Here is a 24345-nt window from a genome sequence, read left to right as displayed (position 1 = left end):
GCACTGTTAATTCTGTCTTTGGGAGTAAAGTAAATGTAGTCACTGATGTAGCAATTTCATAATCATCTTCCCAAATATGTATTTGAGAAGGAAATAAAATGCACGATCTGAAAGCATCCAAGGTCATTGAGCAAACAAACTATTATTAAAATAAACATCTAATTAGCAGTACTGTAAACACAGATAATTCACGTGTCCCAGAGACGTTTCTGGACTGATTAGATCAAAGACGGTAGGGACTCTATTCCTCTCTTTTGAGGAGGTTCAAAGTGGCCCTCAACGCAGCCCATTAGATTTGCAGCGGACCAAACTCATTCTCCATCTTTGGAGGACACACATTCAAGACGAAGCCAAGGAGCAGAGAGCAGAAGCGCTGCCACTGGGACCCTCCTGGGCCGGACGATATGAAGTCATACCGTCTTCACCTGTGTGCTTTAGGTAAAATTTAAAATCCATAGGGAACCTGTTCAGAGCTTTCCTTAAGCCACTGGTTTGCAAATGACTTTAACAACAGAATTCTTTGTTCAAAAAACATCCTACCTGGAACCTAAGATATAAAATAAGTAGAAGAGCTGTGGTTGAAGTCTCTCTCTCTCTCTGTGTGTGTTTGTGTGTGTGTGTGTGTGTGTGTGTGTGTGTGTGTGTTTATGGTGGAGGATAGTAAGGCTGGGAGGAATATAATTTGAAAATCACTGCTTCACGCACAATCGCAAAGTTTTAGAAATAAGATTGGTTCCTTTCCAGCAATCGTTGCTTCTGGGGAAAATGACGTCAGTGCATTAAGTCCCAGGTTCTGCCTCAGCAGAGTGGGGGTGGCGGCCACCTCAGAGGGTCACTGTCAGGATTAAATGCACACTGTCCCCGAGATGCTCCCAGAGCCTGGCGCATTGTGAGTGCCCACTGAGTGCTCCACGCTGCTGGTGACAGTGTCGTTACTCATCCTTAACGTCATCTGGGGCAGTGTGGGGATCATCTCAGGCGCGTTCCCTCCCTCCCGGGATGGAGAAGCCTCTGGCTCACAGACGGAAGCCCTGGCTTCTGAAGGAGAAGAGGTGGCTTGGAGGTAGGTTTGGAGTGGAGGCTTGGATCCCACCTCTGCCCATACTAGCTATGTGGCCTTGATCAAACAGGCTGTAGCACCATAAAAGAGAGCGATGACACCTGTGTCGTACTGCTGTGATGATTCCATAAGAAAGGGTATATGTTCAATAAATGAAAACTCCCTTTCCCACCTTTCTTCCCACCTTTCCATTGAGGGTCAAAAATGACGAATCCAGTCTCTTTATTTCCATGTCCCAAGACATAGAAAACTTGGAGGGGGGGATCCTGGGTTACTTAGCTTTGTTTGTGTTCTATTTTTGTATACTCAGAAAGAGGTTCCATTTCTTGCCTACCCTACTCCAATGAGGAGACAGTCTCTCCACTGAATGAAAGGTAGCACATTGGATTCCTAAGGACTCCTTTTTTTTTATGAGTCATTCTCTGAAGTTGGTCCAATGCCTTTGGTTCCTCCAAGGAAAGTTGAAAGTGAGCCCCTGGCAGCAGAACCCTTGAACATGGCAGTAGTAAAGGGACAAAGACAAAGGTGACCACACTGAGGGCAAAAGGCCTACTATACCCTTGGGACAGCCCAGGCTGGGCTCTAGGTGGATGAAGTCATCTGCTGCAGAAATATGGACCTGCAGGGCACAGGTCCCAGGCAGATAGCCCTGTAGCAAATGAGTACTGAGACTCTAGAAGCAGAAAGGGCCTCAGAGCCCAATTCCCTCCATGCGTTTGTTATCATCATGTAATATTAGCTGTCTTCTACTGGGCACTTAATATGTGAGAGCTACTGTGCTCTCATTTAACCCCTTTACAACCCTGTGATGTAAACGATATTATCCCCACTTTACAGATGTGAAAACTGAGACTTAAGTGAGGTTAACCTGTCAGTGGTCACACAACCAGCTGGTGACAAGTCCTGGGGTCAAATCCAACCCTGTGTGACTCCGAGCATTCATGCCCTTAAGCCCCAGAATGCCTATGATTCATAACAAATATTTGTTAACCCATGTCTGCACTAGACATTCAGGTCTCATCTCTGACATGGCCTGAAGACAGGCTCCAGAAGATATATACGACCTAAGTGGGAACGAGAAATAGGGAATCACATGATCATGTCTGCAAACTTAGACATACACAGACTCAAGGTCCATGGCGGAGCCCTTGTGGCGCCAAACTCTTGAGAACCAAGAGTGTGACATGTCTCCCCGATGCAGCCTGCCCCCAGCATCCATCCTATAGACTCACCACAAGTTCGGAGCTGGTCTGAAAGGTCTCAATATAGAAGGAATAGTGCTGGTCGCCCATCTGGTTTAAGATAGCTGTCATACATGCCACAAAGTGACTCTGCAAGAAATAAAGAAAAAATGTTATGAAATCGGGGAGGGAGGGCCATGAGATACATCTTCTACATTTCCTTGCCTTTAGAGTGGAAAACACCCAACCACCCCAGGCAAGTATGAAAAGGTCCCCCAGAGATGGAGATTATCTTCCCACCAGATCAGCATAAGAAACCTCCCTATGAAGAGATGTCTCCTATGGTTCATTCATCAGCTCATTCATTATCTCAAAGCATTTACTGAACGCCTATTATGTGCCTGTAACAGGAGCTCCAGATCCAGAACACAAGGCCCAGCCCATTACCTCTCCAGCCGCTAGTACACTGGGAAAAGAGCACTACATTGGTATCTGGAGACCCAGCGTCAATCAAGATCCTGGAGACAGTTTGATTTTCTTGTAAATACTTGTACATGTCTAAGCCCCAGTTGTTTCGTCTGTAAAGTGGGACGATCACCCACTTGTACCTGCCTGCAGAGGTGAATCAGAAGGACCCAAGGACTCCTCTAGAGCCCTCAGTGCACTGAAGTTCTTTGCCGGGGTCATGCTTGGACCAGCAGGAGAAGCCGGCAGCTACCAGGGACCGCACTTGCTAAGGGCCATGGAGGGAAAAAGAAATGAGAAGAGGTGATCCTTGCTCTTTCGGAGCTCATGCTCTCTCTGGGAAAGTAAGACTAACATCCACGAGGGCAAAGGTGCAAGACCCTTGATCTGCCAAGCAGACCAGGTACCCAGAGGGATTCAGACAAGAGGGAAATCCACGCAACGACGTGCAGACCAGGTGGGTCTGGAAAGATGTGTGGGATCAGAAGAGTAAGAACCATATTCATTCACACCCCAGAACCCATCACCATACCCTTTTCTACTTTTTCTTCCCACCGTTTATGAGTCTGTCTTAGGGTGAGTTTTCTGTTTGGCCTAGTGTCTGTGGGCAGCATTTAGGGATGGATGTCTGCTCTGGAAATCTGCTAAGGGAAGTGGTGACCACAAATCCACTCCAGACTGTCCCCTGAAGCTCTCACTGGGGCTGCCGTCTTGGCCAAGGGTAGCCCCCCCCCCCCCCGGCCAGATCAAGAACAAGTTGCGGAAAATGGTCTGCTTGAAGTGACGCAGGTGTTTCAGGGAGCCCTGCTACTAAAGGGTGTCGGACATAATACGCACCAGAGAGGTGGGCCTGCAAGTATTGATTATGTTTGAACCACGAAAATGGGTTTGGCATCACAAACTGCTGTCTTTGCTAAAAACAACAATGATAACACACACACACACACACACACACACACACAGAAACCCCCCATCCCCCAAATATCAACTTCCATGGTTAGAAAAATATCAAAAAGGTGAAATAAGAAATGTTCTCCCAAGTTACAGGTTTATAGTTTCGTTAGTGGTGGAGGGAAAGCCATGATGCCGCCAGGAAGCCCCTTTGGCATTCTTTCCCAGGAAGTCTTTGTTCCCCAAGTTTACTTTCCCCAAAGCAGCTCCCAAAGAAAGGGAGGGATTCTCCTTTGATTCTAGGTTCTTCCCAATGAGGACATTAGGGACAAGATGCTTTCTTAGTCAGCAGAACCAGCTATGTAATTAGGGGAAACAGACGCAATGGAAATGCAGAGTCCTTATTAAAGCATAATTCAGAACTTCAAGACAGCCGCAGGGCCCTCGGAGCCAATCACAGGTCCAGGAAGCCAGCCCTGCCTGCCAGGGACCACCACGCACAGCACATGTGTTCAGAAAACACGCGGAGCTGGCCGAGAACGCACAGCTGGGACTCTGTGATGATGGGGACCTTGAGCCTCTGCACTGGGGCCAACGGCCTAAAGCATCCAGAAGTCAGACTCCATCTCCTGCCCAGGCCCCGGGGTGGTGCTGAGTTTGTGACGTGACCAGTCCCCTTCAAACCAGAGCTCTAGCATCACTGTTAACTTAACCAGGTCCCATACATCAGGACACAGGCTTTTATTGTTTACCCCTCTGGCCCAGGCTGAATGCAAGAAGGGAGAAACCTGAGAGTCTGCGAGGTGTGTGTGTGTGTGTGTGTGTGAGAGAGAGAGAGAGAGAGAGAGAGAGCACGAGCTCAAACACACATTGTATATTTCCTCTACTCCCTCCATCTCCTCTCTCTTCCTCAAAGAATTCAGCCTGTGGCCACTAGAGGTCTTTTCTTTTCACATGGTAGCTGCCGAGCAGTTTGTTCGGCTTTTTATTTATTCCTACGTGAGCAGACCCACTACACTTCTTGCATATAAACAGTGAAAATTACAACATAAAGGACTTATTATTCCTTCTTTTGGAGTAATTCCGCTGCTGGCCAAAGCCTGGCTCATTTTGCAAGGAAAGGGAGGACCTCCTCTGCAGGTAATTCCACTGCTTCAAGGTAAGAGATGTGGGTAGGTTTTATTTTTTGTGATCGATGATCCTGTACGAGAAAATGCTATCGTCTCTTGGACAATAGTTTACTTTGAAAGCTTTTGCTTAAAGAAGTCCTGGGATTATAAGCTTGTGTGTGTGGTGGTGGTGTGTGGTGGAAAATCCACCATTGTCAGAGCTGCAGGCTGCCCCAAATGCATAGATACTGAATGCTTGTTATTTGCAATGGCTTGATTTGAATTTGAAGGGGGGAAAAAGCAAAAACCAAACCTCAGAGCTCAAGTCGCCTGGAATTGCCTTGAAAAGGCTGTGCTGTCTGAAGCCTTGTTTAGAGAGACTTCCATGCTTTATTTTAAAACAATAAAAGGGGGACGGAGTTTCAGTCCCACCTAGAGAGAGTGACCATTTTACAAAGAAACCATTATCTTTGTATAAGGACTTGCCCGGGGTATTACAGTTCACTGAGCAGTCAAAATTACTTTTTCCAGCTTGTTCATTTCCCGTTCTAACTACTACATAGAAACACCCAACTGAGTGCACGATTTGCAGTGTGATGTGGCGGAAGTTTGGACAAGTTACCTGCATTTGGCTGCTAATGAAAAATGACAGTGTCTTACTTCTGTCTGGAAGCACCCCTTTTTTTTTTTCTGCTATGGTGTCTAGCCCACCTTAGTATTAAATCTATCAGAAATCACACCAATAGGACTGATTGATTCGTGGAATGGCATGAGACACCAGCAGCAGGCTCAGAGTTAGAAAAGGCTCCTCCTGTCATTTAAACTACAAAAAAAGAAGAAAAAAAAGAAACACTTCTTTGTCACGCAATGATAGAGTGGTAGAAAAACATGATGCTTCTCTGCCATCCATCCCTTTTTCAGTAGTAGCCTCTCTCTCCATGACAATCTGCCTCTGTGTTCACTGCCCCTGTCCCCTTTTCACAAGTTTGAGACCTTCCACAGCCACCATGTTTTACATGTTTGGAAAGAGACAGAGGAATTGGGGGCAGGGGTGCTGATCAGACTGCATTTGCCTAGCAACTCGGAGCCTTCTAACGGTGACAGAGCTCAAACTTTATAGGGTAGGAGTCCCAACTCCCAGCCCTGTCAGCAACGTGGAAAAGCCTGAATCCGGCATGGGGGACAGTGGGATGGAGGGATCTCCTGCAGTCCAGGCTAGTGAGAACCCCCCTTGTTCCAGCCTGGGCAGAAATTTTGTAGCGGACACATATTTACTACCAAGGTGCAAGGCAGCCACTCATCCATCCCCAAGCAGCATGCCAGGTGCCTGAATGGGAAATCGCTTTTTAAAACAGAATACTAGGGGCACCTGCATATTAAAATCTGGAGAGAAACTGTATCAGAGATGCTGGCACAAACCAGGCAGAGTCACCTCGACGGGGATCGGGGTGGTTTAGAATGTAGCTAATGAATCACAGCATGAGGAGACACGGTTTGAAAGTAGGTCAAACGTGTAGAAAGAAGTGCGATCATTACAGACGCTTGGCTGATGGGGGGGGGTACTTAACGCCTTGAGCTTATTTGCCTCAGAGAAGCCTCTTCAGCCATCCACGACAATCAATCCTCTTAATTAATTCAGTCCGTCAGGACGCAGGGAGGTCTTGCACACCTGGGAGGTACTTGAAGCTCCAAAGGAAAATCGTCAGGGTCTCGTCACTGTGTGACGGCCAGAGAGCAAAAGAAAAACCTGATATTGTGTGATGCATATTAATTAGCGGGGACTCTAGGGGACTGTGATCAGCAGGATAGCCCTCCCCAAATCATTCTCTTCCTTTGCATAAAAAGCCATCATCATCATCGTCACCATAAATAGCCATCCTCATCATCGTCACCATCATCACATTGATAAGGCCAACACTCAAACATATCTATTTAACCATCTCTAATGCCAACACCCAGCCAGGACCCCTGAAGCCCTCAGTGAACCAAGAAGAGGCTATCAGTTTGCCTGGCCTTGAAAAACAAACAAAACAGGGGATGGGGGTACGGTTGCTGCAAATGTGTCTCCCGTTTGCACCCCCCAACTCACCTGAGATTAGTGGGAGTGATGAGATCGGAAAGGGAGGGCATCAGCCAACTTCGGGAGCTTGCTAACTAAATGCCAACATTACTACGCGATCCCGCTGGTGACACATTGCTATAGTAACTTCAAATAATGTGCACGACCCAAATAACATAAAATATAGAAAGCACCAAGGAAAGAGATGAAGGAAAGTTTGCATGCCAAGTGAGGCTCCTAGAAAGATGCAAAGTTTTATCTACTGGACCATCTATTTCCTCTGGAGACTAAGAGTGGCCCAATGCCACTTGTAAGTTGCTTCTCCACTCAGCCCCATGTCTGCCGTGTGGTTATGTAACCGATTTAACTCTTGGGTGGAATTGACGCTGCCTGTATGGTGGATCCAGGACTGGAGGTGGGAAGCTATGGTGTCAGGAAAAGCAGGGACTCTCCCACCCCTGCCTTCATCTTAGAGCTTTGTCAGGTAGCTCAGAACGGGAGTTGGCAGCGACGTTTGGGGGAACTCGTGCATGCGTTCTGTCTTAGCAACCATCTAGTTCTGGGCACCGTGCGAGGCGCCTGGGTGCGGCAGTTGGCAGGATGGATAAGGCTGTGCCCCAAAAAGCTTACATCTGGTTCTGCCACGATGTGGAGCATCAGGGTGGGGGGCCGAGGAGCCAGACAGCCTGAGTTCAAATCTCTCAGCTCTACCTCTTACTAGTCGTGTGACCTTGGGTGGGGTCTTGTGCCTCAGTGTCCTCTTCTATAAAAGAGGACAGAAATGTCCCCTACATCATACAGTTTGGGCGAGAAATGAAATCAATTTGTGTAAAGCACTCAGAACATGATCAACCATTTATTACCACTGTTGTCATCGTTGCTGACTGCTCCAGAGAAACAGGCACCTCAGTGAGATTCCTGATGTGGGCTGAGGACACAATGACTCCACCTACCTGTGACTTGTCTGCGGACACGTCAAGCGCTCCCAACACCAGCTGGGGACAAACATCTAAGTACTCTTTGACTCTGATGCTGGTTAACAACAGGCCCCAAGTCCAGCTCTTTGGTAAAATGAGTGTGTGCCTCCTGGAGCAGAGCATGCTGGGAGGTTTCTTTTATTTGGGGCTAGTTGCTGGCAGGTAGGCAGACAACAAGTTGTTCAAAGCGTGAAATCGAACTGTCTTCCCCGAAAACTGAGTCCCCCAGCCGTTCGGCTTTAAGAGGTGCCTGCCTCCACGTGCAGTGGCATTCTCTGGTCGCCCTAAAGTCCCCTGTGGTAGAGGAAGTTCCCCTCCTTCAGAGGAAGCTCTTGATGGGCTCAGCCCCAGGGGTTCCATGTGACCGGCTCCATGTCAAAGGCATGACACCACAGGAAAACAGAGAGGTGCCGCTGGGAGGCTGTGTACTCTGGACGCGCCCTGACGTCCTATGTGTGCACGCGGCCACTCCTGTAGAGTTGGCTGTGGAACCCCGCCTGGCGCTGTGGGCTTTCAGGATGGACCAGTTCTAAGCAGCACTAGGGCCAGCACCACAGGCACGCCGTCTCCCAGAGCTATCCTCACTGACTAGGAGCAGGACGGAAGGGGTCACAAGGCTGTTTTGAATCGAGGCTGGAAGAGGAGCCTGCGTTGGTCACACATCCTTCCTGTGAAACTAACACCTTCTGATTCTGGTTGGAGCTTGTGCATATGGCTCTGTAGTGTGGGGTCACTTTAAATCTTCCAAAGAATATAATGGAACGTTTAATCCCAAGGGGAAGTGGAAGGCCAGCAAATTCCATCTATTCATCCCTTGTGCTCAGGACTCTCCATTCATCATCGTCCTGAATCATCGCAACACTCTCATGAGGTCAGCGTTATGCCCGTTTCACAGGTGAGGAGAGTGAGAGGCACGGAGGTCAGTTAGCTTGCCTAGACAGACGTTTAGCATAGGGTGCGGCAGCAATTACAACCTGGGCCTTTCTGACTCCAAAACCTGTGTTCTGTTCGTAAATCCACTATGTCTCCATGTCAGCACTGACAGATCCACCCGGAGAGAGAGTTTTGTTCATGTATTCATTGCTGTATTGCCAGAATCTAGAATGGAACTTGCACGTAGTATGGGATCAATAAATATTTGCTAGGTAAGACACTGAATTTATTATAATATTCCCCATCTCTCAAAGAACATTACAGGGACCAACCCCTTCCCAAACTCTGGAATGTCAGGGTCATGTGTAAACCACCTTTGTCTGAGGAGAGTCCACAAATGAAAAAAGTTTTTTTCTACTCTGAGCACACTCCAGAGCAAGCCAGAGTGAGGTCCTTCATTCATACATTCCTTAATTTAACGAATATTTCTTGAGTATCTACTATGTTCCAGCACAGTTCTAGGTGCTGGGGATACAGCCATGAGTAAGATTAACAAGGGATTTGTTCTTAGGGAGCTCATATCCCCGTTGGGTAGAGGGCCAGGGATGTGGAAATACCATAAGCAAGTAAATATATAAGTAAGATCATTTTAGGCAGTGATATCTACTACTAAGAAAATATTACAAAGCAATGAGATAGAGATGGAGTGGGAAGGGACCTATTTTCAAAAGAGGAGACAAAGGTCGCCTCTTAGAGAGCTGATATTTCAGTGGCGATCTCAATGGTGAGAGTTGGTCATGCAAAAATCTGGCAGAAGACCACGAGGGGCAATTGAAGAGCAGACGCAAAGGCCCTGAGGTAGGATGTGCTTCGTGCTGGAGGATCCAAAAGAAGGCCTGCATGGCTGGAAGATACGAAATGAGGGAAGGTGCGGTATAAGATGACGTCAGAAGACAGACAGGGGCCATATCCTGTGGGCCCATGGGGATCAGGGGCAAGAGTTTGGATTCAGGGTTTTAAGAAGCTCACTCTGGCTGCTGTGAGTTTCCAAAACCCCTCTTAGAGAAGTGGTTTCCGTGTGCTACCACACAAGGCCATCTCTAAGACCCTATGCTGGAGTTGTTCCCAGGACCATGGTTCCATGAAAAACACAAGTTATGTTTTTATGTTGCCTCTTCACCACTCACTAACACCACTTCTTAGCAAAGCATTTCTCACTAAACGGTAATTTTATAGCAGACTCTGGCCCTCCTTCGGTAGGCATGGATGTGGACTCCAGTTTCACATGGATCTCCTTTGTCATCAAGTTCTGTGGGCTCATCTCCGTTGTTCAGGGCTGAAAAAGGTGGGGGCCTTCTCTGGCTGCTCCCAGTCTCTGGTTAAACACACTCAAGTCCGTGGGACCTGAGAAGCCTGTTTGCCAGGAGAGGGGCTATCATTCAGGACACCCCAGGTTTTACCTGAATAGAAGAGGATTTCTATAAATGCTTCTAATTACATCCGTGGAGGTGTGGGTGGGGAAGTTCACAAATGTGATTGCAAAAAGAGGAGTTTCAGAAACCCGGAGTTATTCTCGGCACAAACACCCATGACGGTCTTCCAAGCTTCGCACTGAATGCCTCAGGAAAGGCTGTGCAGAAAAGTCTGTTTTGAGTCCTGGACTATATGATGTTCTCAGCTCACATCTCCCTGAGAAAAATCAGAGCCAGAGGCACTGCTAGGATGAGACTCCTAAGCAGCTCCTCACCTTCTCTTGCAAACATTTGTATCCAGGTTATGTATGACACCCAGGTCAACATTCAACAGGAAAAGGTGTGGCAAACAGATTTCATCTCAGGCAGGAGGCACGGGGCGGGGTTGGCGGGATTGAAGGAAAACAATAATCACTACCATTGAAAGAGCTAAGGATGTGTTGGGGAGCGCACTAAGCCCTCTATTTATCCATCAGTAAGGACTTTTTATAGGGTTGTGGCAAGGGAAGAAAAGAACTGGAAGGAGGGGAAGCTAATATTAGTTGGGCATGGATGTGTCAGACACTGAGCTTAAAAAGTACGTGCATGGTTAACACTCAGTGAGCACTTACTAAGTGCTGTGTGTGTTCCGCCCCATTTATTCCTCCTGACTTTCAATGTCGGCAAAACCATGAGCACTTTCCAGGTGAGAAAACCAAGGAACAGAGAGGTGACATGACTTGCCTAGATCAGCTTGACTCCAGAGTGTTTTTGTTTTCATTAGGATAAAAAAACAACTATTGTTTTATAGACATGATATAATCTTATTAATACGAAATCAAGCAATACTTCAAAGTACATGAAGAAAGGAAAATTGTAAATTTCACTTTACCATGCTTCTTATCTGACCTTGAATATTAAGAATATTCAATATTCAAGTCAATAAACCTCTAAAATACTAAGAAACATTCTAGACATTTCTTGTGCGCATATAGAGAGAAAAGGATGGATGGATGGATGGATGGATGGATGGATGGATGGATGGATGGGTGGATGGATGGATGGATAGGTAGATGGAGATACGTTGGCAGATTATAGGCGGATAGATCAACTAATAAGGATAGACACACAGCTACATAGATAAGACCTATGCTCTTAGGCTCACCTGAAGATAACTCCTCCATTTTTGGCATTGCTTGGGGCTTTAAAGATCAAGAAGGGTTTGGTGTGAGACAACACCACCACATTCTAGGAAGTATATCTGGTTTCCCATAGAAGCAGGTTTCCTGGAAGGCCCTGGACAGGACAGCCTGAGTCCTGGGATCAAATCCCAGCTTTCTTCAACCTGTTCTGGAACTTTGGACAAGCTGCTGTATCTCTCTGAGCCTCAGTTCTCTCACCTGTGAAACAGGGATAACAGTGCCTGCTGGCTACAGGACTGCTGTGAGGGCGGAGTAGAAGGCAGGTCTGGTGTGGAGCCTGGCACACGAGAGGCACTTGAAAGCCTTCTTGCCATGCTCAACCTCAGCCGCCTTTCCAGGTCGCCAGGAACAGTTTGTGGATCAGCCGGGCAAGTGTAGAGTTCGAGTTTGGTTGACTAGCAGAGGATGACATAAACCTCCCTGTGGACCTGGAGAGCTGCATTGCGGACGGTGATTTATACAAGCTCTCACTGCCCTTTGTCTCCCTTGCAAAGCCGCCACACTTAAAGGAGTGGAGGGGCAAGGGGACAAATACATCCATGGACAACCAGGTGGCCAGGCAAGAGAGTTTTCAGGAGGGATGCTTACTTTGTGGATAAAAGGATTTCTTCAGTTTACCCCCGTGCTTCCTTGGTAAGGGATGAAGAGTGAAGAATGTCTCTCACATCACTTTTTAAACTTCAAGCCCAACTTGTCAACCAGGCCTTTCCTAGCACCTCCCCCACTGCCCCCACATAGCTCTAGTTGTTCCTGCTGCCAGTGATCTGCTGGTCCCAGCACACCCAGGTACAGTTTACGGGTATGCGTAGAGCTGGCCGGTCTGCAAGCTCCCTGCATTGTCAACTCAGCAGTGCTAAACCAAAACAATGACACACTGATGGTGTAATTCTCAGTCCAAACGAGGGAAGGATTTTCCCTTCCCAGACAATTCCTCCCTTCTCACTCCCAATTAATCAATCAATTAGCAAATATTTACTCAGCGCCTACTATATATTAGGAGTTGTATCAGGTATGATCATGGTTCACACCCTGAAGGTCTCAGAATAATAGGACAAATCTATCTATCGTCTGTCTATCTGTCTGTCTGTCTGTCTATCTATCTATCTATCTATCTATCTATCTATCTATCTATCTATCTATCTACCTACCTACCTACCTATCTGATACAGTACTTCTCACCTGGGGACAATTCTGTCCCCTGGAGGGCGTAACGATGTCTGGAAACATTTTTGTCTGTCATAATGGGGAGGGGGGGTTGCTCCTGATATCTACTGGGTAAAGGCTAGGGACGCTGCTAAACTAAACACCCTACAATACACGGGTCAGCCCCAACAACAAAGAATGATCCACCCAAAGTGTCATTAGTGTTGAAGTTGAGAAACTCCGACCTGTGGACAGATACACCTTATGATGCTGAATGACAGGTGCAAAATGAGTGCTGTTGGGGCAAGTTTTTCTCCAGGCATTCAAGAAGTGGGAATGACCTTTCCACTACAAGATTGAAAGAGATTAAGCTAAGAATGGGAAAGGACATCTTAGATCTATCGCAGAAAATACATTTCATTATATAATTTGATGGGTTGGTAGTAACCACCTACCTAAGTGATCGATTAGTGATGTCTGCTCCAGGCAAGGCAGGGGCAGGGGTAGTACCTCTGCTGAGAAATTGCTATCCCACCTTCATGAGTGGAACAGGACGAGGAAAGAGGCCGAGGTGGGAATGAGCAAAGTGCTGTGGTACAGCAGAAGTTCACAGAGGGAGATCAGGAGAGATATTTGGAGGAGCAGACTGGAAGGACCTTGAATGCCAGGCTGAGGGCTGTGAAGCTCAATCTGTAGGTAATGGGATGCGACGAAGGTACCTGCCTGGTGGGTTGCCTTCAGGCCACCTGTGCTGAGGACTAAAGAGAGCTACCCAAAGTCCTTGCCCTTCATTTCTATAAATGGAGTGCTATCGTTCATCTGTTAATAGTGAAAACTGGCAGAATCATCATGCTCTGGCTTTTATGAGGCTGATCCCAATGATAAAAAAAAAAAGTCCTATGAGGCTGAACTCAGAGACAACTGTTTGAAAAGCTGACGCCAAGGGATCACATCAATGAGCCCCTGTAAAGCCCTTTTGGATAGAGCATTGCTTCTCATGTTTGTGAGGGGAAAACAAAAAAAGGCTCAAGGAGGAAGGGGCAGGAGGCCGTGGAAGTCTATGCCTGGGGCTCCATTCCAGCTGACCCCTGGCCAGGACACTTCAGTGTTTACTGAGCTTGTGGTTTCTGTCATCCCCAGCTCCCCGACAGGCTGGCTCCCCTCTAGGCAGTTTCCTCTCTGCCCCGGGAATGATACCTCATTGATTTATTGGTTTGCAATTTTCCAAATGACATCATACTCCATTTCCCCTGCCATTCTTTCCCTCTGCTCACCTCCCTCCTCTTAAATTCCCGTTTGTCCCACTTTCACGTCCCTGCCCTTTGGAATGGTAACAACACCTTCCAATTACCATCCGCTGCAGTCCGCATTAGCTGCCTGCTGACTCCCTGCCCCCGTCATTGTTAATAAAGGTGACACTGCAGCCTGGCATGAATGCAGGTCCTCCCCCACCTGCTCCACCCTCCCTCTCTTGGAGCAGAAGGCTCCCTGGTCACAGAGCCCCTGCCTTGGACGCTTTCCTCCTGCACTCCATCACTGTACTCTGATCGGCACTCAATTAAAGAAAAATCAACCGACACAATGAAAAAAAAAAAGCCCAGACATCAGATCAACTTACTACAGCCCATATCTACTAATTCCATCTAGAAAAGAAAAAAAGATGTCATGATTGTCTGGACTGATTTGTTCTTTAAAACCCCTGCTGACTCTCTCACCCTGGCAGGCCTGAAGAAATCCTGGCAAAAGTCTAATCCAAGTTAAAGCTTAGAATTAGAGAGTTGATGGGAAGCGTGATTCTTCGGAGTCCTTGCGAGCCAGCCTCTGCAGCACACATGGGGAAACCGTGGCCAGAGACATTAGGTGGTTTCCCCAGGGTCACGCCAGCTCAGAAAGTGAGCTGATACCAGAACCCAACCATTCTGACCACACTGTTAAAACTCTACCATTCTCTCCTACCTCCAAACGCTGGCCCGTGAGCCTTCATGTGCCCCGCAAACAAAATGTTCTTCCCCAGGCTTGTTTCAGCCGGGGTGGATGTCCTGATACCCTGAATAAATGGACCTCGACTAGTAACTCAGGCTGATGTTTGAGATGCACATTTTTCTTTATCTTCCCCACCACACAGGTTTCCAGATTGAGGGAAGAACAAGCCATTGAGCACTAATTTCATCTTTCAAAACAATGGAATGGTGTATCTGTTACCACTGTTCATCCCTGCTTTGATCTATTATGTTCTGTGCCCAGCATCCAAATCTGGTTAAGAACGTCAAATTAAAAACCAAACGATTGATCACTGAAGTCAGTCTGCGTAATACAAATCGTCTGAATGTGCATTGAAGGGGCCTCAGCGCAGGAAGAAGGGGGACATGGGAGACTCTGGTTAGCCACTTTGCCCAGTGGTCCTCATTCTGGCAGCCCACCGGCCTTACACAACCCACAGTTATGCTTTGTTTGGCGGGCATGGTTTTCAAAACATTTGACTTTTTTTTGTCAACGTTTAAACACCAGAAGCCATTGTATAAAATTCTGGGTTTTCAGCTTCTCTTGGGTATTGGGAAGATCGGGAGATACAATTCTGCTTTCCCATATGGCAGCACTGGGAGTTGCCTCCTGAAGTGGGTGAGGGTTGGGGGAGGAGGTAGACATGTATTTTCCACATCGCCAAGGCCTAGCCTCATTCCAGGGTGCCCAACTTGTCCTGGTTTGCCCAGGACTTTCCCGCTTTTATCACTGAAAGTTCTGTGTCCCAGGAAACCCCTCAGTCCCTGGCAAACTGAAGACAGTTGGCTATTCTTAGTTCTTCTTTTATGTGCCTGCCTGCTCCCTTATGTCACATGCCTGCCCAGAATGACATTCAAGGCTGACCACCATCTGAATCCAGCTTCTTCCCCCACCCCATGCCATCTACTCTAAACTTCTCTTCACTCCTTTGGCATCTGCACAAGCCAAGGACATCTTCTTTTATGTACCACGGAGTCCAATTCATTTTTAAAGACCCCTGCACGTGCCAATCCCTCCTCCAGGAAGCCCTCTCTGATTCTACCTAGTACTCTCCTGCTACACAGAGCTGGCCACTTCCTCCCTCTGCTCCAGTAACACTCAGTTCCTTCTTCTTTCATTGTACTCATCACTACAAACATAGCATCAAATGAGTAGCCCCTAAGGGCGGCTGCCCTAAAGACTCGAAGGGAGTCCGAATTGTGATAGCATCAAAAAAATATGAAAATAATGAACCTTAACTCGAAGGCCCCGTCTCCCCGCAGTAGTGAGTTTTGCACAATTCACCAAAAGGAAAATTGAAAGGCATCCCACAATAACCACACCTACTCCATGGCGACATTTAACATCCCAACGTGTAAGAACATCTGGGTCTCCTGGGCACTGACATGCGACTCTCCTGCCTGTGACATGGAGTCTTAATCGTATGTCCATGGGTCTGTGTTGTCCTCTAGCCCTGGAGACACCAAAGGGCAAGGACCTTCTCCCACAGCCTGGAGCCTCAATGCCTGACACCCGGAAAGTGCTCAGAAAAGGTTTCTCACAGGAGTGAGCGAGAGAGTGAGTGAACGCGCACAGAGAGACTGAGAACTGTGTCATTTGGACTGTGTCAGAAAAGTCTTCTCAGCTGTCCCAGCGGGGCCTCTGCTGCTTCGCTGCTCTCCCTGAGCCATAGGACGCGTCTTTGACTGGGATCAGGCTGTCATTCTGTTGGTCATTTCTCATAAGATCATAAGATTACATACAAAGTGTTGACAGTTTTAGGATCTTTCCTGATAAATAAAGAGCATTCCAGGTGTCCCACTTCCTGCTGAACATTCCCCCGGGACACGCCCCAGGCCGGTCGTAACAAACATGTCAACACCGTCCTCCCCTCTCAGACACCTCTCCCTCCTCCCCTTGCGCTCCGTCTCAGAGCCTCCCACTAGCTCAAGACAATAATCCAGGCAGTCCTTGATTCTGATCTCGCTCTCTCCCTCCGTCTCTCTCTCCTCTTATATTCCATAAATCACCAAGCCCTGGAGATTCAGACATTCGTCTTGACTGTGTTCATGTCTCGGCCCTGATTGAAACTGCCATCATCGCGACCTGGACGCCTGCAACAACCTCCGAAGGGCTCCCTGTCCCCCAGCTCTGCCCCCTCTCGTCACCACACTGCAGGCAGAGCGTGACCTTACTAAAATGGAATGAGATGAATTTTCACTCCTGCTTAAAATCTTCATTGGATCCCACTGACGTTTAGAGAAAAATCCAAACCTCTTAGCACAGGGTGCAATTCTCTGCCTGATCTGGCCCCTTTTCAACTTCAGTTTTTCCACGCTTCCTTCTTGCTCCTTTAAACTCTACCACCAGGACACACAGATTCTGTCCTAATTCCCCCCAACTCACTTATCCAGGCCATTCATAGTCTGATCACCTCGGATAGCCGTCCACGTGGTGTTCTCAGCCTCAGTGTTTGTATGTGCATGCGTGTGTGTATGCACACATACACACACACACACACACACACACACACACACACACACACACCTTTAAACAATTTGCCTGATGCCGTCTACTGAACTTCACTCATATTTGAAATCACTTCCTCTGAAAGGCTTCTGGGAGTCTCTCCACCCCTAGCCGGGTTGGGTCCTTATCGGAGCTTTTGTGTCCCCCAGAATCATCACTCTGATGGCGCTGATGACAGTTTTCGGGATCCCTCTCTTTATCTGTCTATCTCCGCCATAAGACTATGAATGCAGAGACTGGCTTAGGGTTCCACTCTCTTATCTCTTCATCTGAAACATACAAAGGTTGGACAATTAAGTTCACGAACTTTCCACTGTAGTGCCCGGTGCCCAGTAGGTACTCAACAAATGTTTGCTCAATGAATGGATATATGGTCTCAGGTGGAAGAGTAAATAGGCACAGGTTGGGAAGGTATCTAAGTGGCCTGTGCTAATTTGGGTCCATTTACAGGGGACACACAGATTGGTAAAGGGCTCTCTTCTAATTAAATGGTTTCCTTAGGGAATTGAACTACAGTCTGGTCTGTTGTATAATGGCTTGAGCCTGAGTGGGAAAGGAAACAGCTCTTTGAGTCGGCCATGCTTTCTGGCCTTATGTCCCAGGACGTGGTAGGAAACAACATGGGGCCCAGGGGTAGGAGACCTTGGTCCCAGCTCCAGTCCTGCCACTCGGTTCCTATATGCCCCAGGGCAGTTTGTTTTCCCTTTCTGGTCTTCACCTACAAAACAAGGCCACTTCCTCTGAGGGTGGTGTTTGGAGTCACCCACAGTTGAACTGGCATCCAGGCTCCCGAGGTGCTACCTGTTAGGCCTCTGTCAGTGACGCCGACTTTATGGGGGTGTTAGGTAGATTAAATGTGACCCCATTGCTTAAATAGACGATGCCATACTGTTCACAGAATAAGTGCTCAATAAGTGGTTACCATTCAGAGTCCAGGCATGTCATATGGCTACGTTGTCACTGCTGATAAGGCAAAGCGACACAGAAACAGTAAGATTTGGGCTCTTCACCTCTGAGTCGTGTCGGCCCTCCCCAAAAGGGATGGCTGTGCATGTTTGCAGCCCCTCATAGCTTTATCATGAAGCATCCAACACAACTGACGTTATGTCACAATTAAGACAATGAATGCTCATTGCACTGAATTAAGCCGCCAATTGTGCTCTCACCATGATGGGATCACATATTTCATTTTGGAAGTTAAAGCCCTCACAAGTTCTAGGCATCATCGTTCTCACGCTGTCATTTCCAGATCGGCGGAAACCTCGCCTGTCCTTGTGATGTCAGACGATGCTCCCCAGAGGTCCCCCGGGTCTCATTTGAGTCTCCAAGTTTCCAGCTGGTGGAGGAGCATGAAAAAGCCTTTGTGATGAGCACACTGTGTTGCTGGGCTGCTCCTCCAGCACAGGGACCAGGCAGGTGGTCACCTTCGCAGCTGGTCAGAACCAGGGGCCACAGGGAGAGGCAGCCAAGAGGCCCGAGTCCTAATCCCGACTTTGTGTTAAGTTGTCTATGAGCTGGGTGACCTTGGATGAATCTCTTAACCTACTGGCCTCAGTGTCCTCATCTGTAAAACAAGAAAGGGGTCTAGAGCTGCAGATACTGAAAGTCTATGACTGGTACGTGAAATTAGAGAGATTTGCAAAATTAGGCTCCCTCCTCTCTTGTTCCTTGGATGAGTTTGGGCTTGGCAGCTGTGGTTCCCAAACTTCGCTGCACATGAGAATTACCTGCCATCTGATTCCGCAGACACTGGGACTCTCAGTCCTCTGTGGGAGATTCTAATGTGCAGCAAACTTTGGGCACCACTGCTCTTAGGAAGTCGGTGTATGTCAATAAACAAAAACAAGGCGGGCCGCCCTGACTCCGCACTGGTCAGCGGTTCTAAACAAGCTACTCAGTCCCTCCCAATCTGCTTTTCCCCGTTTCTAAACTCATAAGGTTTTTACAAGTCGTCAGTGAGAAGATGCTCGGGAGTGATTTCAGTGCCTTGCTACTCAACGTGTGGTCCATGGACCAGCAGCACCTGCATCACCTGGGAGCTTGTTAGAAATGCGGGATCTCGGGCCCCTGTCCAGACTTGACGTATCAGAATCTGATTCTAAGAAGATTCCCAGGTGGGTAGTTGGCCACTGAAGTTTGAGAAGCACTGCTCTGGCACTCAGTGCTGTTCAATCACATGTACCTTTTGTAACCTTCTCATCAATCCTCCTCCTTCATCCACTAACCATTCTCCAACACTTGTATACCATGGGCAGGGCTGGACTGGCACAGAGCAGGGCTTCAATGGGTGTTTGGTGATTGACTGGATGGATGCGAAAAGGAGTCAGACCTGGCTCCTGCTCTCAAGGAGCTCATGGTACAGGCGGAAAATCAAGGCCTGAACTCCACCATCCAGAAGAGAGTAATAGCAATGAATGATGAGGGCTCATTTGCATACTTGCTGTGTGGCAGATATACGCTAAGCAATTGACACGCATTATCTCTTTGAATCCTCACAACAACACTGGGGGTAGATGCAATTTGATCTGTCTCTTAGAAATGAGGAAGCTTTGGCACAGAGAGGAAACAAAGCTTGTGTCAAACTACACTCAGCTAGTACATGGCACCCAGATTGGAAGGCAGGGCAGCCCTAGCCTGACCCTCTGCCCTACTGTTCCTGGGGGATGAAGCACGAGGGGCATTGCTGCTTAGCAGCTTTGACTTTCAAGGGCAGCGTCATCCCCAGGTGCTGCGGGGAGAGGCAGCCAGGCCACTGGGTCTCTATTTCCAGCAGAAGAGCTGGACAGTGGGGCGAGAGCATCTGCAGGCTGCTTGTCCGACACAGTTCACCGCATCTAGCTGCCCCTCTCCCTGGCCTCTCTCCTTCCACTTGGACATTTCACTTGCAAATACATTCTGCAGATGGTGCCAGGCATCTCAATGACAAGTACAGGCAACAGAAAGAAAACTTGTTGTCTGAACTCGGGGGTAGGAGCACAGCGACTTTCTGAAAATCACCTGGTAAGGGGCCAGGAGGCCAGGAGTCCCGAACCAGGGGTCCTGAGCTCCAGGCTAAGGAGCAGTTGTGAACGAGGACAGGCCTGAGTCACCAGGGGTAAAGATGAAATGCAATTACCCTGGGTCATCCTCACCAAACAAAGAGTTCCCGGAAATCAGCGTCTGAATCATGTTTTGGCTAATATGATTTTGTCATTCAACATGAGATGGTAGACGGCGTGGCAATTAATTAAAATATTCATTTCTGCTTTAGCCTTCCTGTAATCTTCCTACCCCTGCAGTTTCCCTAGGGGTAGCTTTCTCTTCCTGCCACATCCAGCTGCTGACCAAGCTCTTTCCCACACTACCTGTGGGTTGTGGCTAACCTCCCGCCATTTCTCTACCCCAGTCCAACCACCATATCTTCTCTGCTCTTCAGCTACAGCCTTCTAACTGGTATCTGCTTCCAATCTTGCTTCGTCCCCTCCAGGGAGCAACCAGAGTTGATTTTTAAAAATCCAGCTCTCAATAGTCATGTCTCTACTTAGCCACAATGAAGTCTAAAGTCCTTTCTTTGGTTCCATCTGCCACTACTCTCCTCAGACACCGCGGCTTTCTCTAAGTTGGACAAATTAGCTTGTTCTAATAGGTACCTCCTTTTATTCTTCGTAAAACTTTATATTTTTCTTTCTTGGCACTTGTCACAATTCTTAATTAGATATTTATTTATGTAGGCATTGACTTGTTTAGTGCCCTCAGTGGAGCTCCTTGAGGGCAGGGACAGTGTATGCCTAGTTCACCATTGGTCTCTTAGCACCCAGTGCTGGAAGAGATGCACAACACATATTTCTTGAATGAACCCATGTTTAAATTCTAAACATTTTTCTCAGCATGCTATGCTTATTCTTGCTCTGTTGTTAGAGTTGCTTAGCTAACAAAGGCGAGACGTTCCCCTGATGTACGGAAAGAGTAGGCAATTCAATTTTAATTCTGCTCAGTGCAGTTCAAGTGATTTCAATTATATTCGATTCATTTTAATTTAATTAAACAAACCTTCACAGGCTTTATACCTGGTGTGAAGACATCAGTGATAAAACTATTCCCTGCCCTCAAGGGGCTTCCCGTTTATTGCTCTTCGTCTTATGACCAAGGACAATTGCAAGATACAAGACTGAACTTACCCACACTCGGGAAATTGCAAACAGACAACTGGTTGACCTGAACTGGCTCTCATTGCCATCACTTACCAATGTGATGTACCGGGGTGTCCAGTGACAGGTATAGAGGTTTAAATATTGCACAAGACCGGTAGAAGCAACCCATGAGATGGTGCCCCAAATTTTGAGTCTAATGACTCACCCTCCATCATTCGTCATCTCCTGTGACTGAAATTCTCCAGTGCATATTGAAAACCTATGCTAGGACCTCATGTCCCTTTCCAAATGATAGTTTTCCCCTTTTATTCTATTTCATCTGGAGTACATGCGATTTTAGCCTACCTGCTTCCCAAAAGATGTGAGATGAACAACAGATTAAAACACAAAACATATTATCAATGTCCTGAAGTGAGGTCATCTATTACAAGAAGCAGAAATAGTGACTTTCAGGCACCAACTGAGCAGATGTAAACACCCAAGGATCTGGCTCTAAGGCAGAAAAAAAGGAAATATATCAATTTATACAGTTTTAATTTTCTGACATGGGAGGTAAGTACAGATTTCTGCAGAGTCTACACTAGTTTTGCTTTTATAACTATACACTGCAGAGATTTATCATGAGTCCTAATAAGAGGACACAGAGAAGAAGCAGGGTAGATCTTACCTTACTTAATCAGTTTCACAAAAGCAACAAATGCAGTTCAACCTGACTGTTCTCATCTCCACCCTCTACGAAGGCAATTCTTTGAGAGACTGATAGCGTGGGATCCAGCACATCCCTTCTGATGATCTAGCTTTACCCTGGTTTAATTCAATTTAACCCCATTGACGCTTCTCTGGACCTCAACAGGAATCAAACAACTATTTGCCCTCCTTCCACGTATTGGCAAAACCCCGCTCTCCGAGATGCTATTTCCTCTTTTCCAGGCCAGATCTTCTTTTCCATCCTGTCCCTATAGTTCCTGTGTTTCCCTCTCAGTATTCTACCTGGTCTCACATTACGATTTCTTGATCTTTCTAGATCTATGATGACTCTTAGCGTGTGGGAGGCACAGCTAGGAGAGCGTGTATTAATAACACATCTGGCCAAGGACGAGAAACAGAAAGTCAGAAGCTCTCAGAGCTGGAAGGACTCTGAGGTTTAGTCCAACACTCCCTCATGCATGATCCCCAATAAAAGATCCAATGACCTCTGCTTGAATAGCTGTAGAAAGAGAGAAACGTTCACCTAGTCAGGAATCCCCTCCCAGTGTGGACAGCTAGAGCTGTTAGAAAGTTCTTCCTTATGTTGGGCTGTAAACTTCTTTCTTGTAACATGAAGACATTGAACCGGTTCTGCTTTTGGAGAATGATCTGATGCCCCTAAAATATGCTTTTAAGACACACCCACTCCTGCTTACTGGAATATTCTGCAATGCTACCTAAATGTTTGTGTCGTTTCTGTCCGGTACTAGGCTGAAATATGTGGGAAACCAGTAATTTATGGACGGAATTTACTTGATCTCGATGGTAGGAACCAAACCTGCCATGAGCTGGTCATGCTGACAAATCAAGCATTTGAGGGACAAAAGCATACTATACATGATTTCCCCCACTGTCTTAGTATTTTTGGCAAAATAGAGAAGCATGAAAAGGTGAGAGCCCTTTACCGTGAGTCAATTATGAGGGTGATTGGGTGGCTCATGAATGACGGTGACTTTCGCGTGAATGGCCTTTCCGTTGCTGGGCATTACTGGCACACTGGCTTTTCTTTTGCCCTTAGTACTTAATGAACAATATTTAAGAAAGCGCTATGCCTAACATTGAATCTTAAATTGTGATAATGTTCCTATACAAGGAATATTTAAACCGCACGCTACAAATTCACACCAAAACAAAAGGGGGGGAATAATAACCCTTTTGTCCTCTATGTTAATAATAAGAAAATAAAGAAGGGTGGCTGGGATGAGGGGAACAGCCACCCTGGATGTGTATGGAAAGCTATAATTTAAATGTGCGCACCAGAATTTCAACAAGAACATTGAACAAGAACATTCTAAATGGTCAGCACTGTTATTCGGAGGGTGGGTTTTGCAGCAGTTCTGTTTGCCCTGCTCTTGTTCATTCACCTCTGGGGCTTTTCATCGCCCCCAGAAATCTAAGCTTAGACCGGGGAAGGAAGGCAAAGATGGTCGCTGGAGTCTCATAGGCGCCTCACTGACAACAGCACAGCAAGGTGTAACCGGGTAGGTTCCTCTTCCTGCTTTCTGGGTTACCTGTGCGTCTATTTAGCCAGGACTCCTCCTTCCCTATCTTGAGGGCAGAGGACGGAGCTAAAGAGCGGACTTTGTCGTCTGTGTGCCTGTGGATATCTTGTTTCCCACATATACAGCCATTCAGGGAGAATATCCATCGGGTGAATTTGAAATGTGCCTGCACTGCTTTAATTTTCAAGAGCGCAGCATGTCAGTGTCTGGGTCGAGCTGAGCTGGCAGGCCCTCTCCTGGCGCCGCCTCGCTCAGGGGGGACTCTGCAGTGAAAACCTCCCCCACTTCCACTGCCTAGATCAGTGTGTCTCTATAAACAGGCTTGTTTAAGGAAGTGATAAATGCCAGCGAGCAGAAAGGTGGGGATTAAAAAGGGATGAGGACAGCAGCATTACCTGGAGTCCAACCAACCCTGGAGCTAACAGAGCCATGAACAAATCGGGAACCCGAGAAAATCATAGCCCTTCGCCCCACAGAGCCGGGACCCTCGGGGAGCTTGAAAGACCCAGAAGGATTTCCATGTGTTCCTGAGCCTTCCTAGCACATTGCTTCTGTGGCTCCGTGAGCAAGAATGAGGTCCTTCTGTGGTCTGCATTCACCGACTATTCAGTAGTGGAAAGAGTCCCAGCTCCACTGTGAGCTTGGGCAGGCTAAGCACCTGGCACCTCTGAGCCTCAGTTTTCTCATCTGCTCAGTGGGGATGGTTATATGTATTTATCCTTCCAGGGCTGTGGGAAGAACAAAGTAAGAATATTACACTGAAATAATAATAATAATGATAGCTAATATTGACTGAGTGCTTATTATATGTCAGGCAATGTGTTAAGTTCTTTCTACATTTTGTCTCATTTAATCTTGACAACGATCCTACTAGGTAGAAACTCTAGCTAGCTGCATAATATGGATACTGGGGCTCAGAGTAGTTAGGTTACTGGCTAAAGGTCACATAGCCAGTTAGTACAGATGGTGCCTGTTTTCACTCATTCATTCGTTCACCACTACTTATTGAGTGCTTGCTCCAAACCACACACTGAGAAGCAAAACCA

General features: G+C 47.2%; 2 protein-coding genes across 3 annotated transcripts in view; one reads left to right on the top strand and one right to left on the bottom strand.

The window, feature by feature from the left end:
- The window catches only part of DOCK2 (dedicator of cytokinesis 2), a 368348-nt gene that overhangs the window by 82602 nt on the left and 261401 nt on the right, over positions 1-24345 (bottom strand). Inside the window, exon 28 of the mRNA XM_081036150.1 lies at positions 2293-2391. Within this exon, the coding sequence (XP_080892276.1) occupies positions 2293-2391 (99 nt within the window). The remainder of the gene's footprint in view (positions 1-2292; positions 2392-24345) is intronic.
- INSYN2B (inhibitory synaptic factor family member 2B) overlaps positions 4543-24345 on the top strand; it is a 105275-nt gene continuing 85472 nt past the window's right edge. Inside the window, exon 1 of one of the 2 annotated variants that reach the window (XM_081036151.1) lies at positions 4543-4756. The gene's annotated coding sequence lies outside the window, so the exon portion shown is untranslated. The remainder of the gene's footprint in view (positions 4757-24345) is intronic. The other variant, XM_081036152.1, reaches the window with a different exon arrangement.

Source organism: Rhinolophus hipposideros (genome assembly GCF_964194185.1).
Source record: "Rhinolophus hipposideros genome assembly, chromosome: 23".
Lineage (NCBI taxonomy): Eukaryota > Metazoa > Chordata > Mammalia > Chiroptera > Rhinolophidae > Rhinolophus > Rhinolophus hipposideros.
The sequence above is the reverse complement of the archived record's forward strand: the minus strand, read 5'-3'. Positions and strand labels throughout refer to the sequence as shown.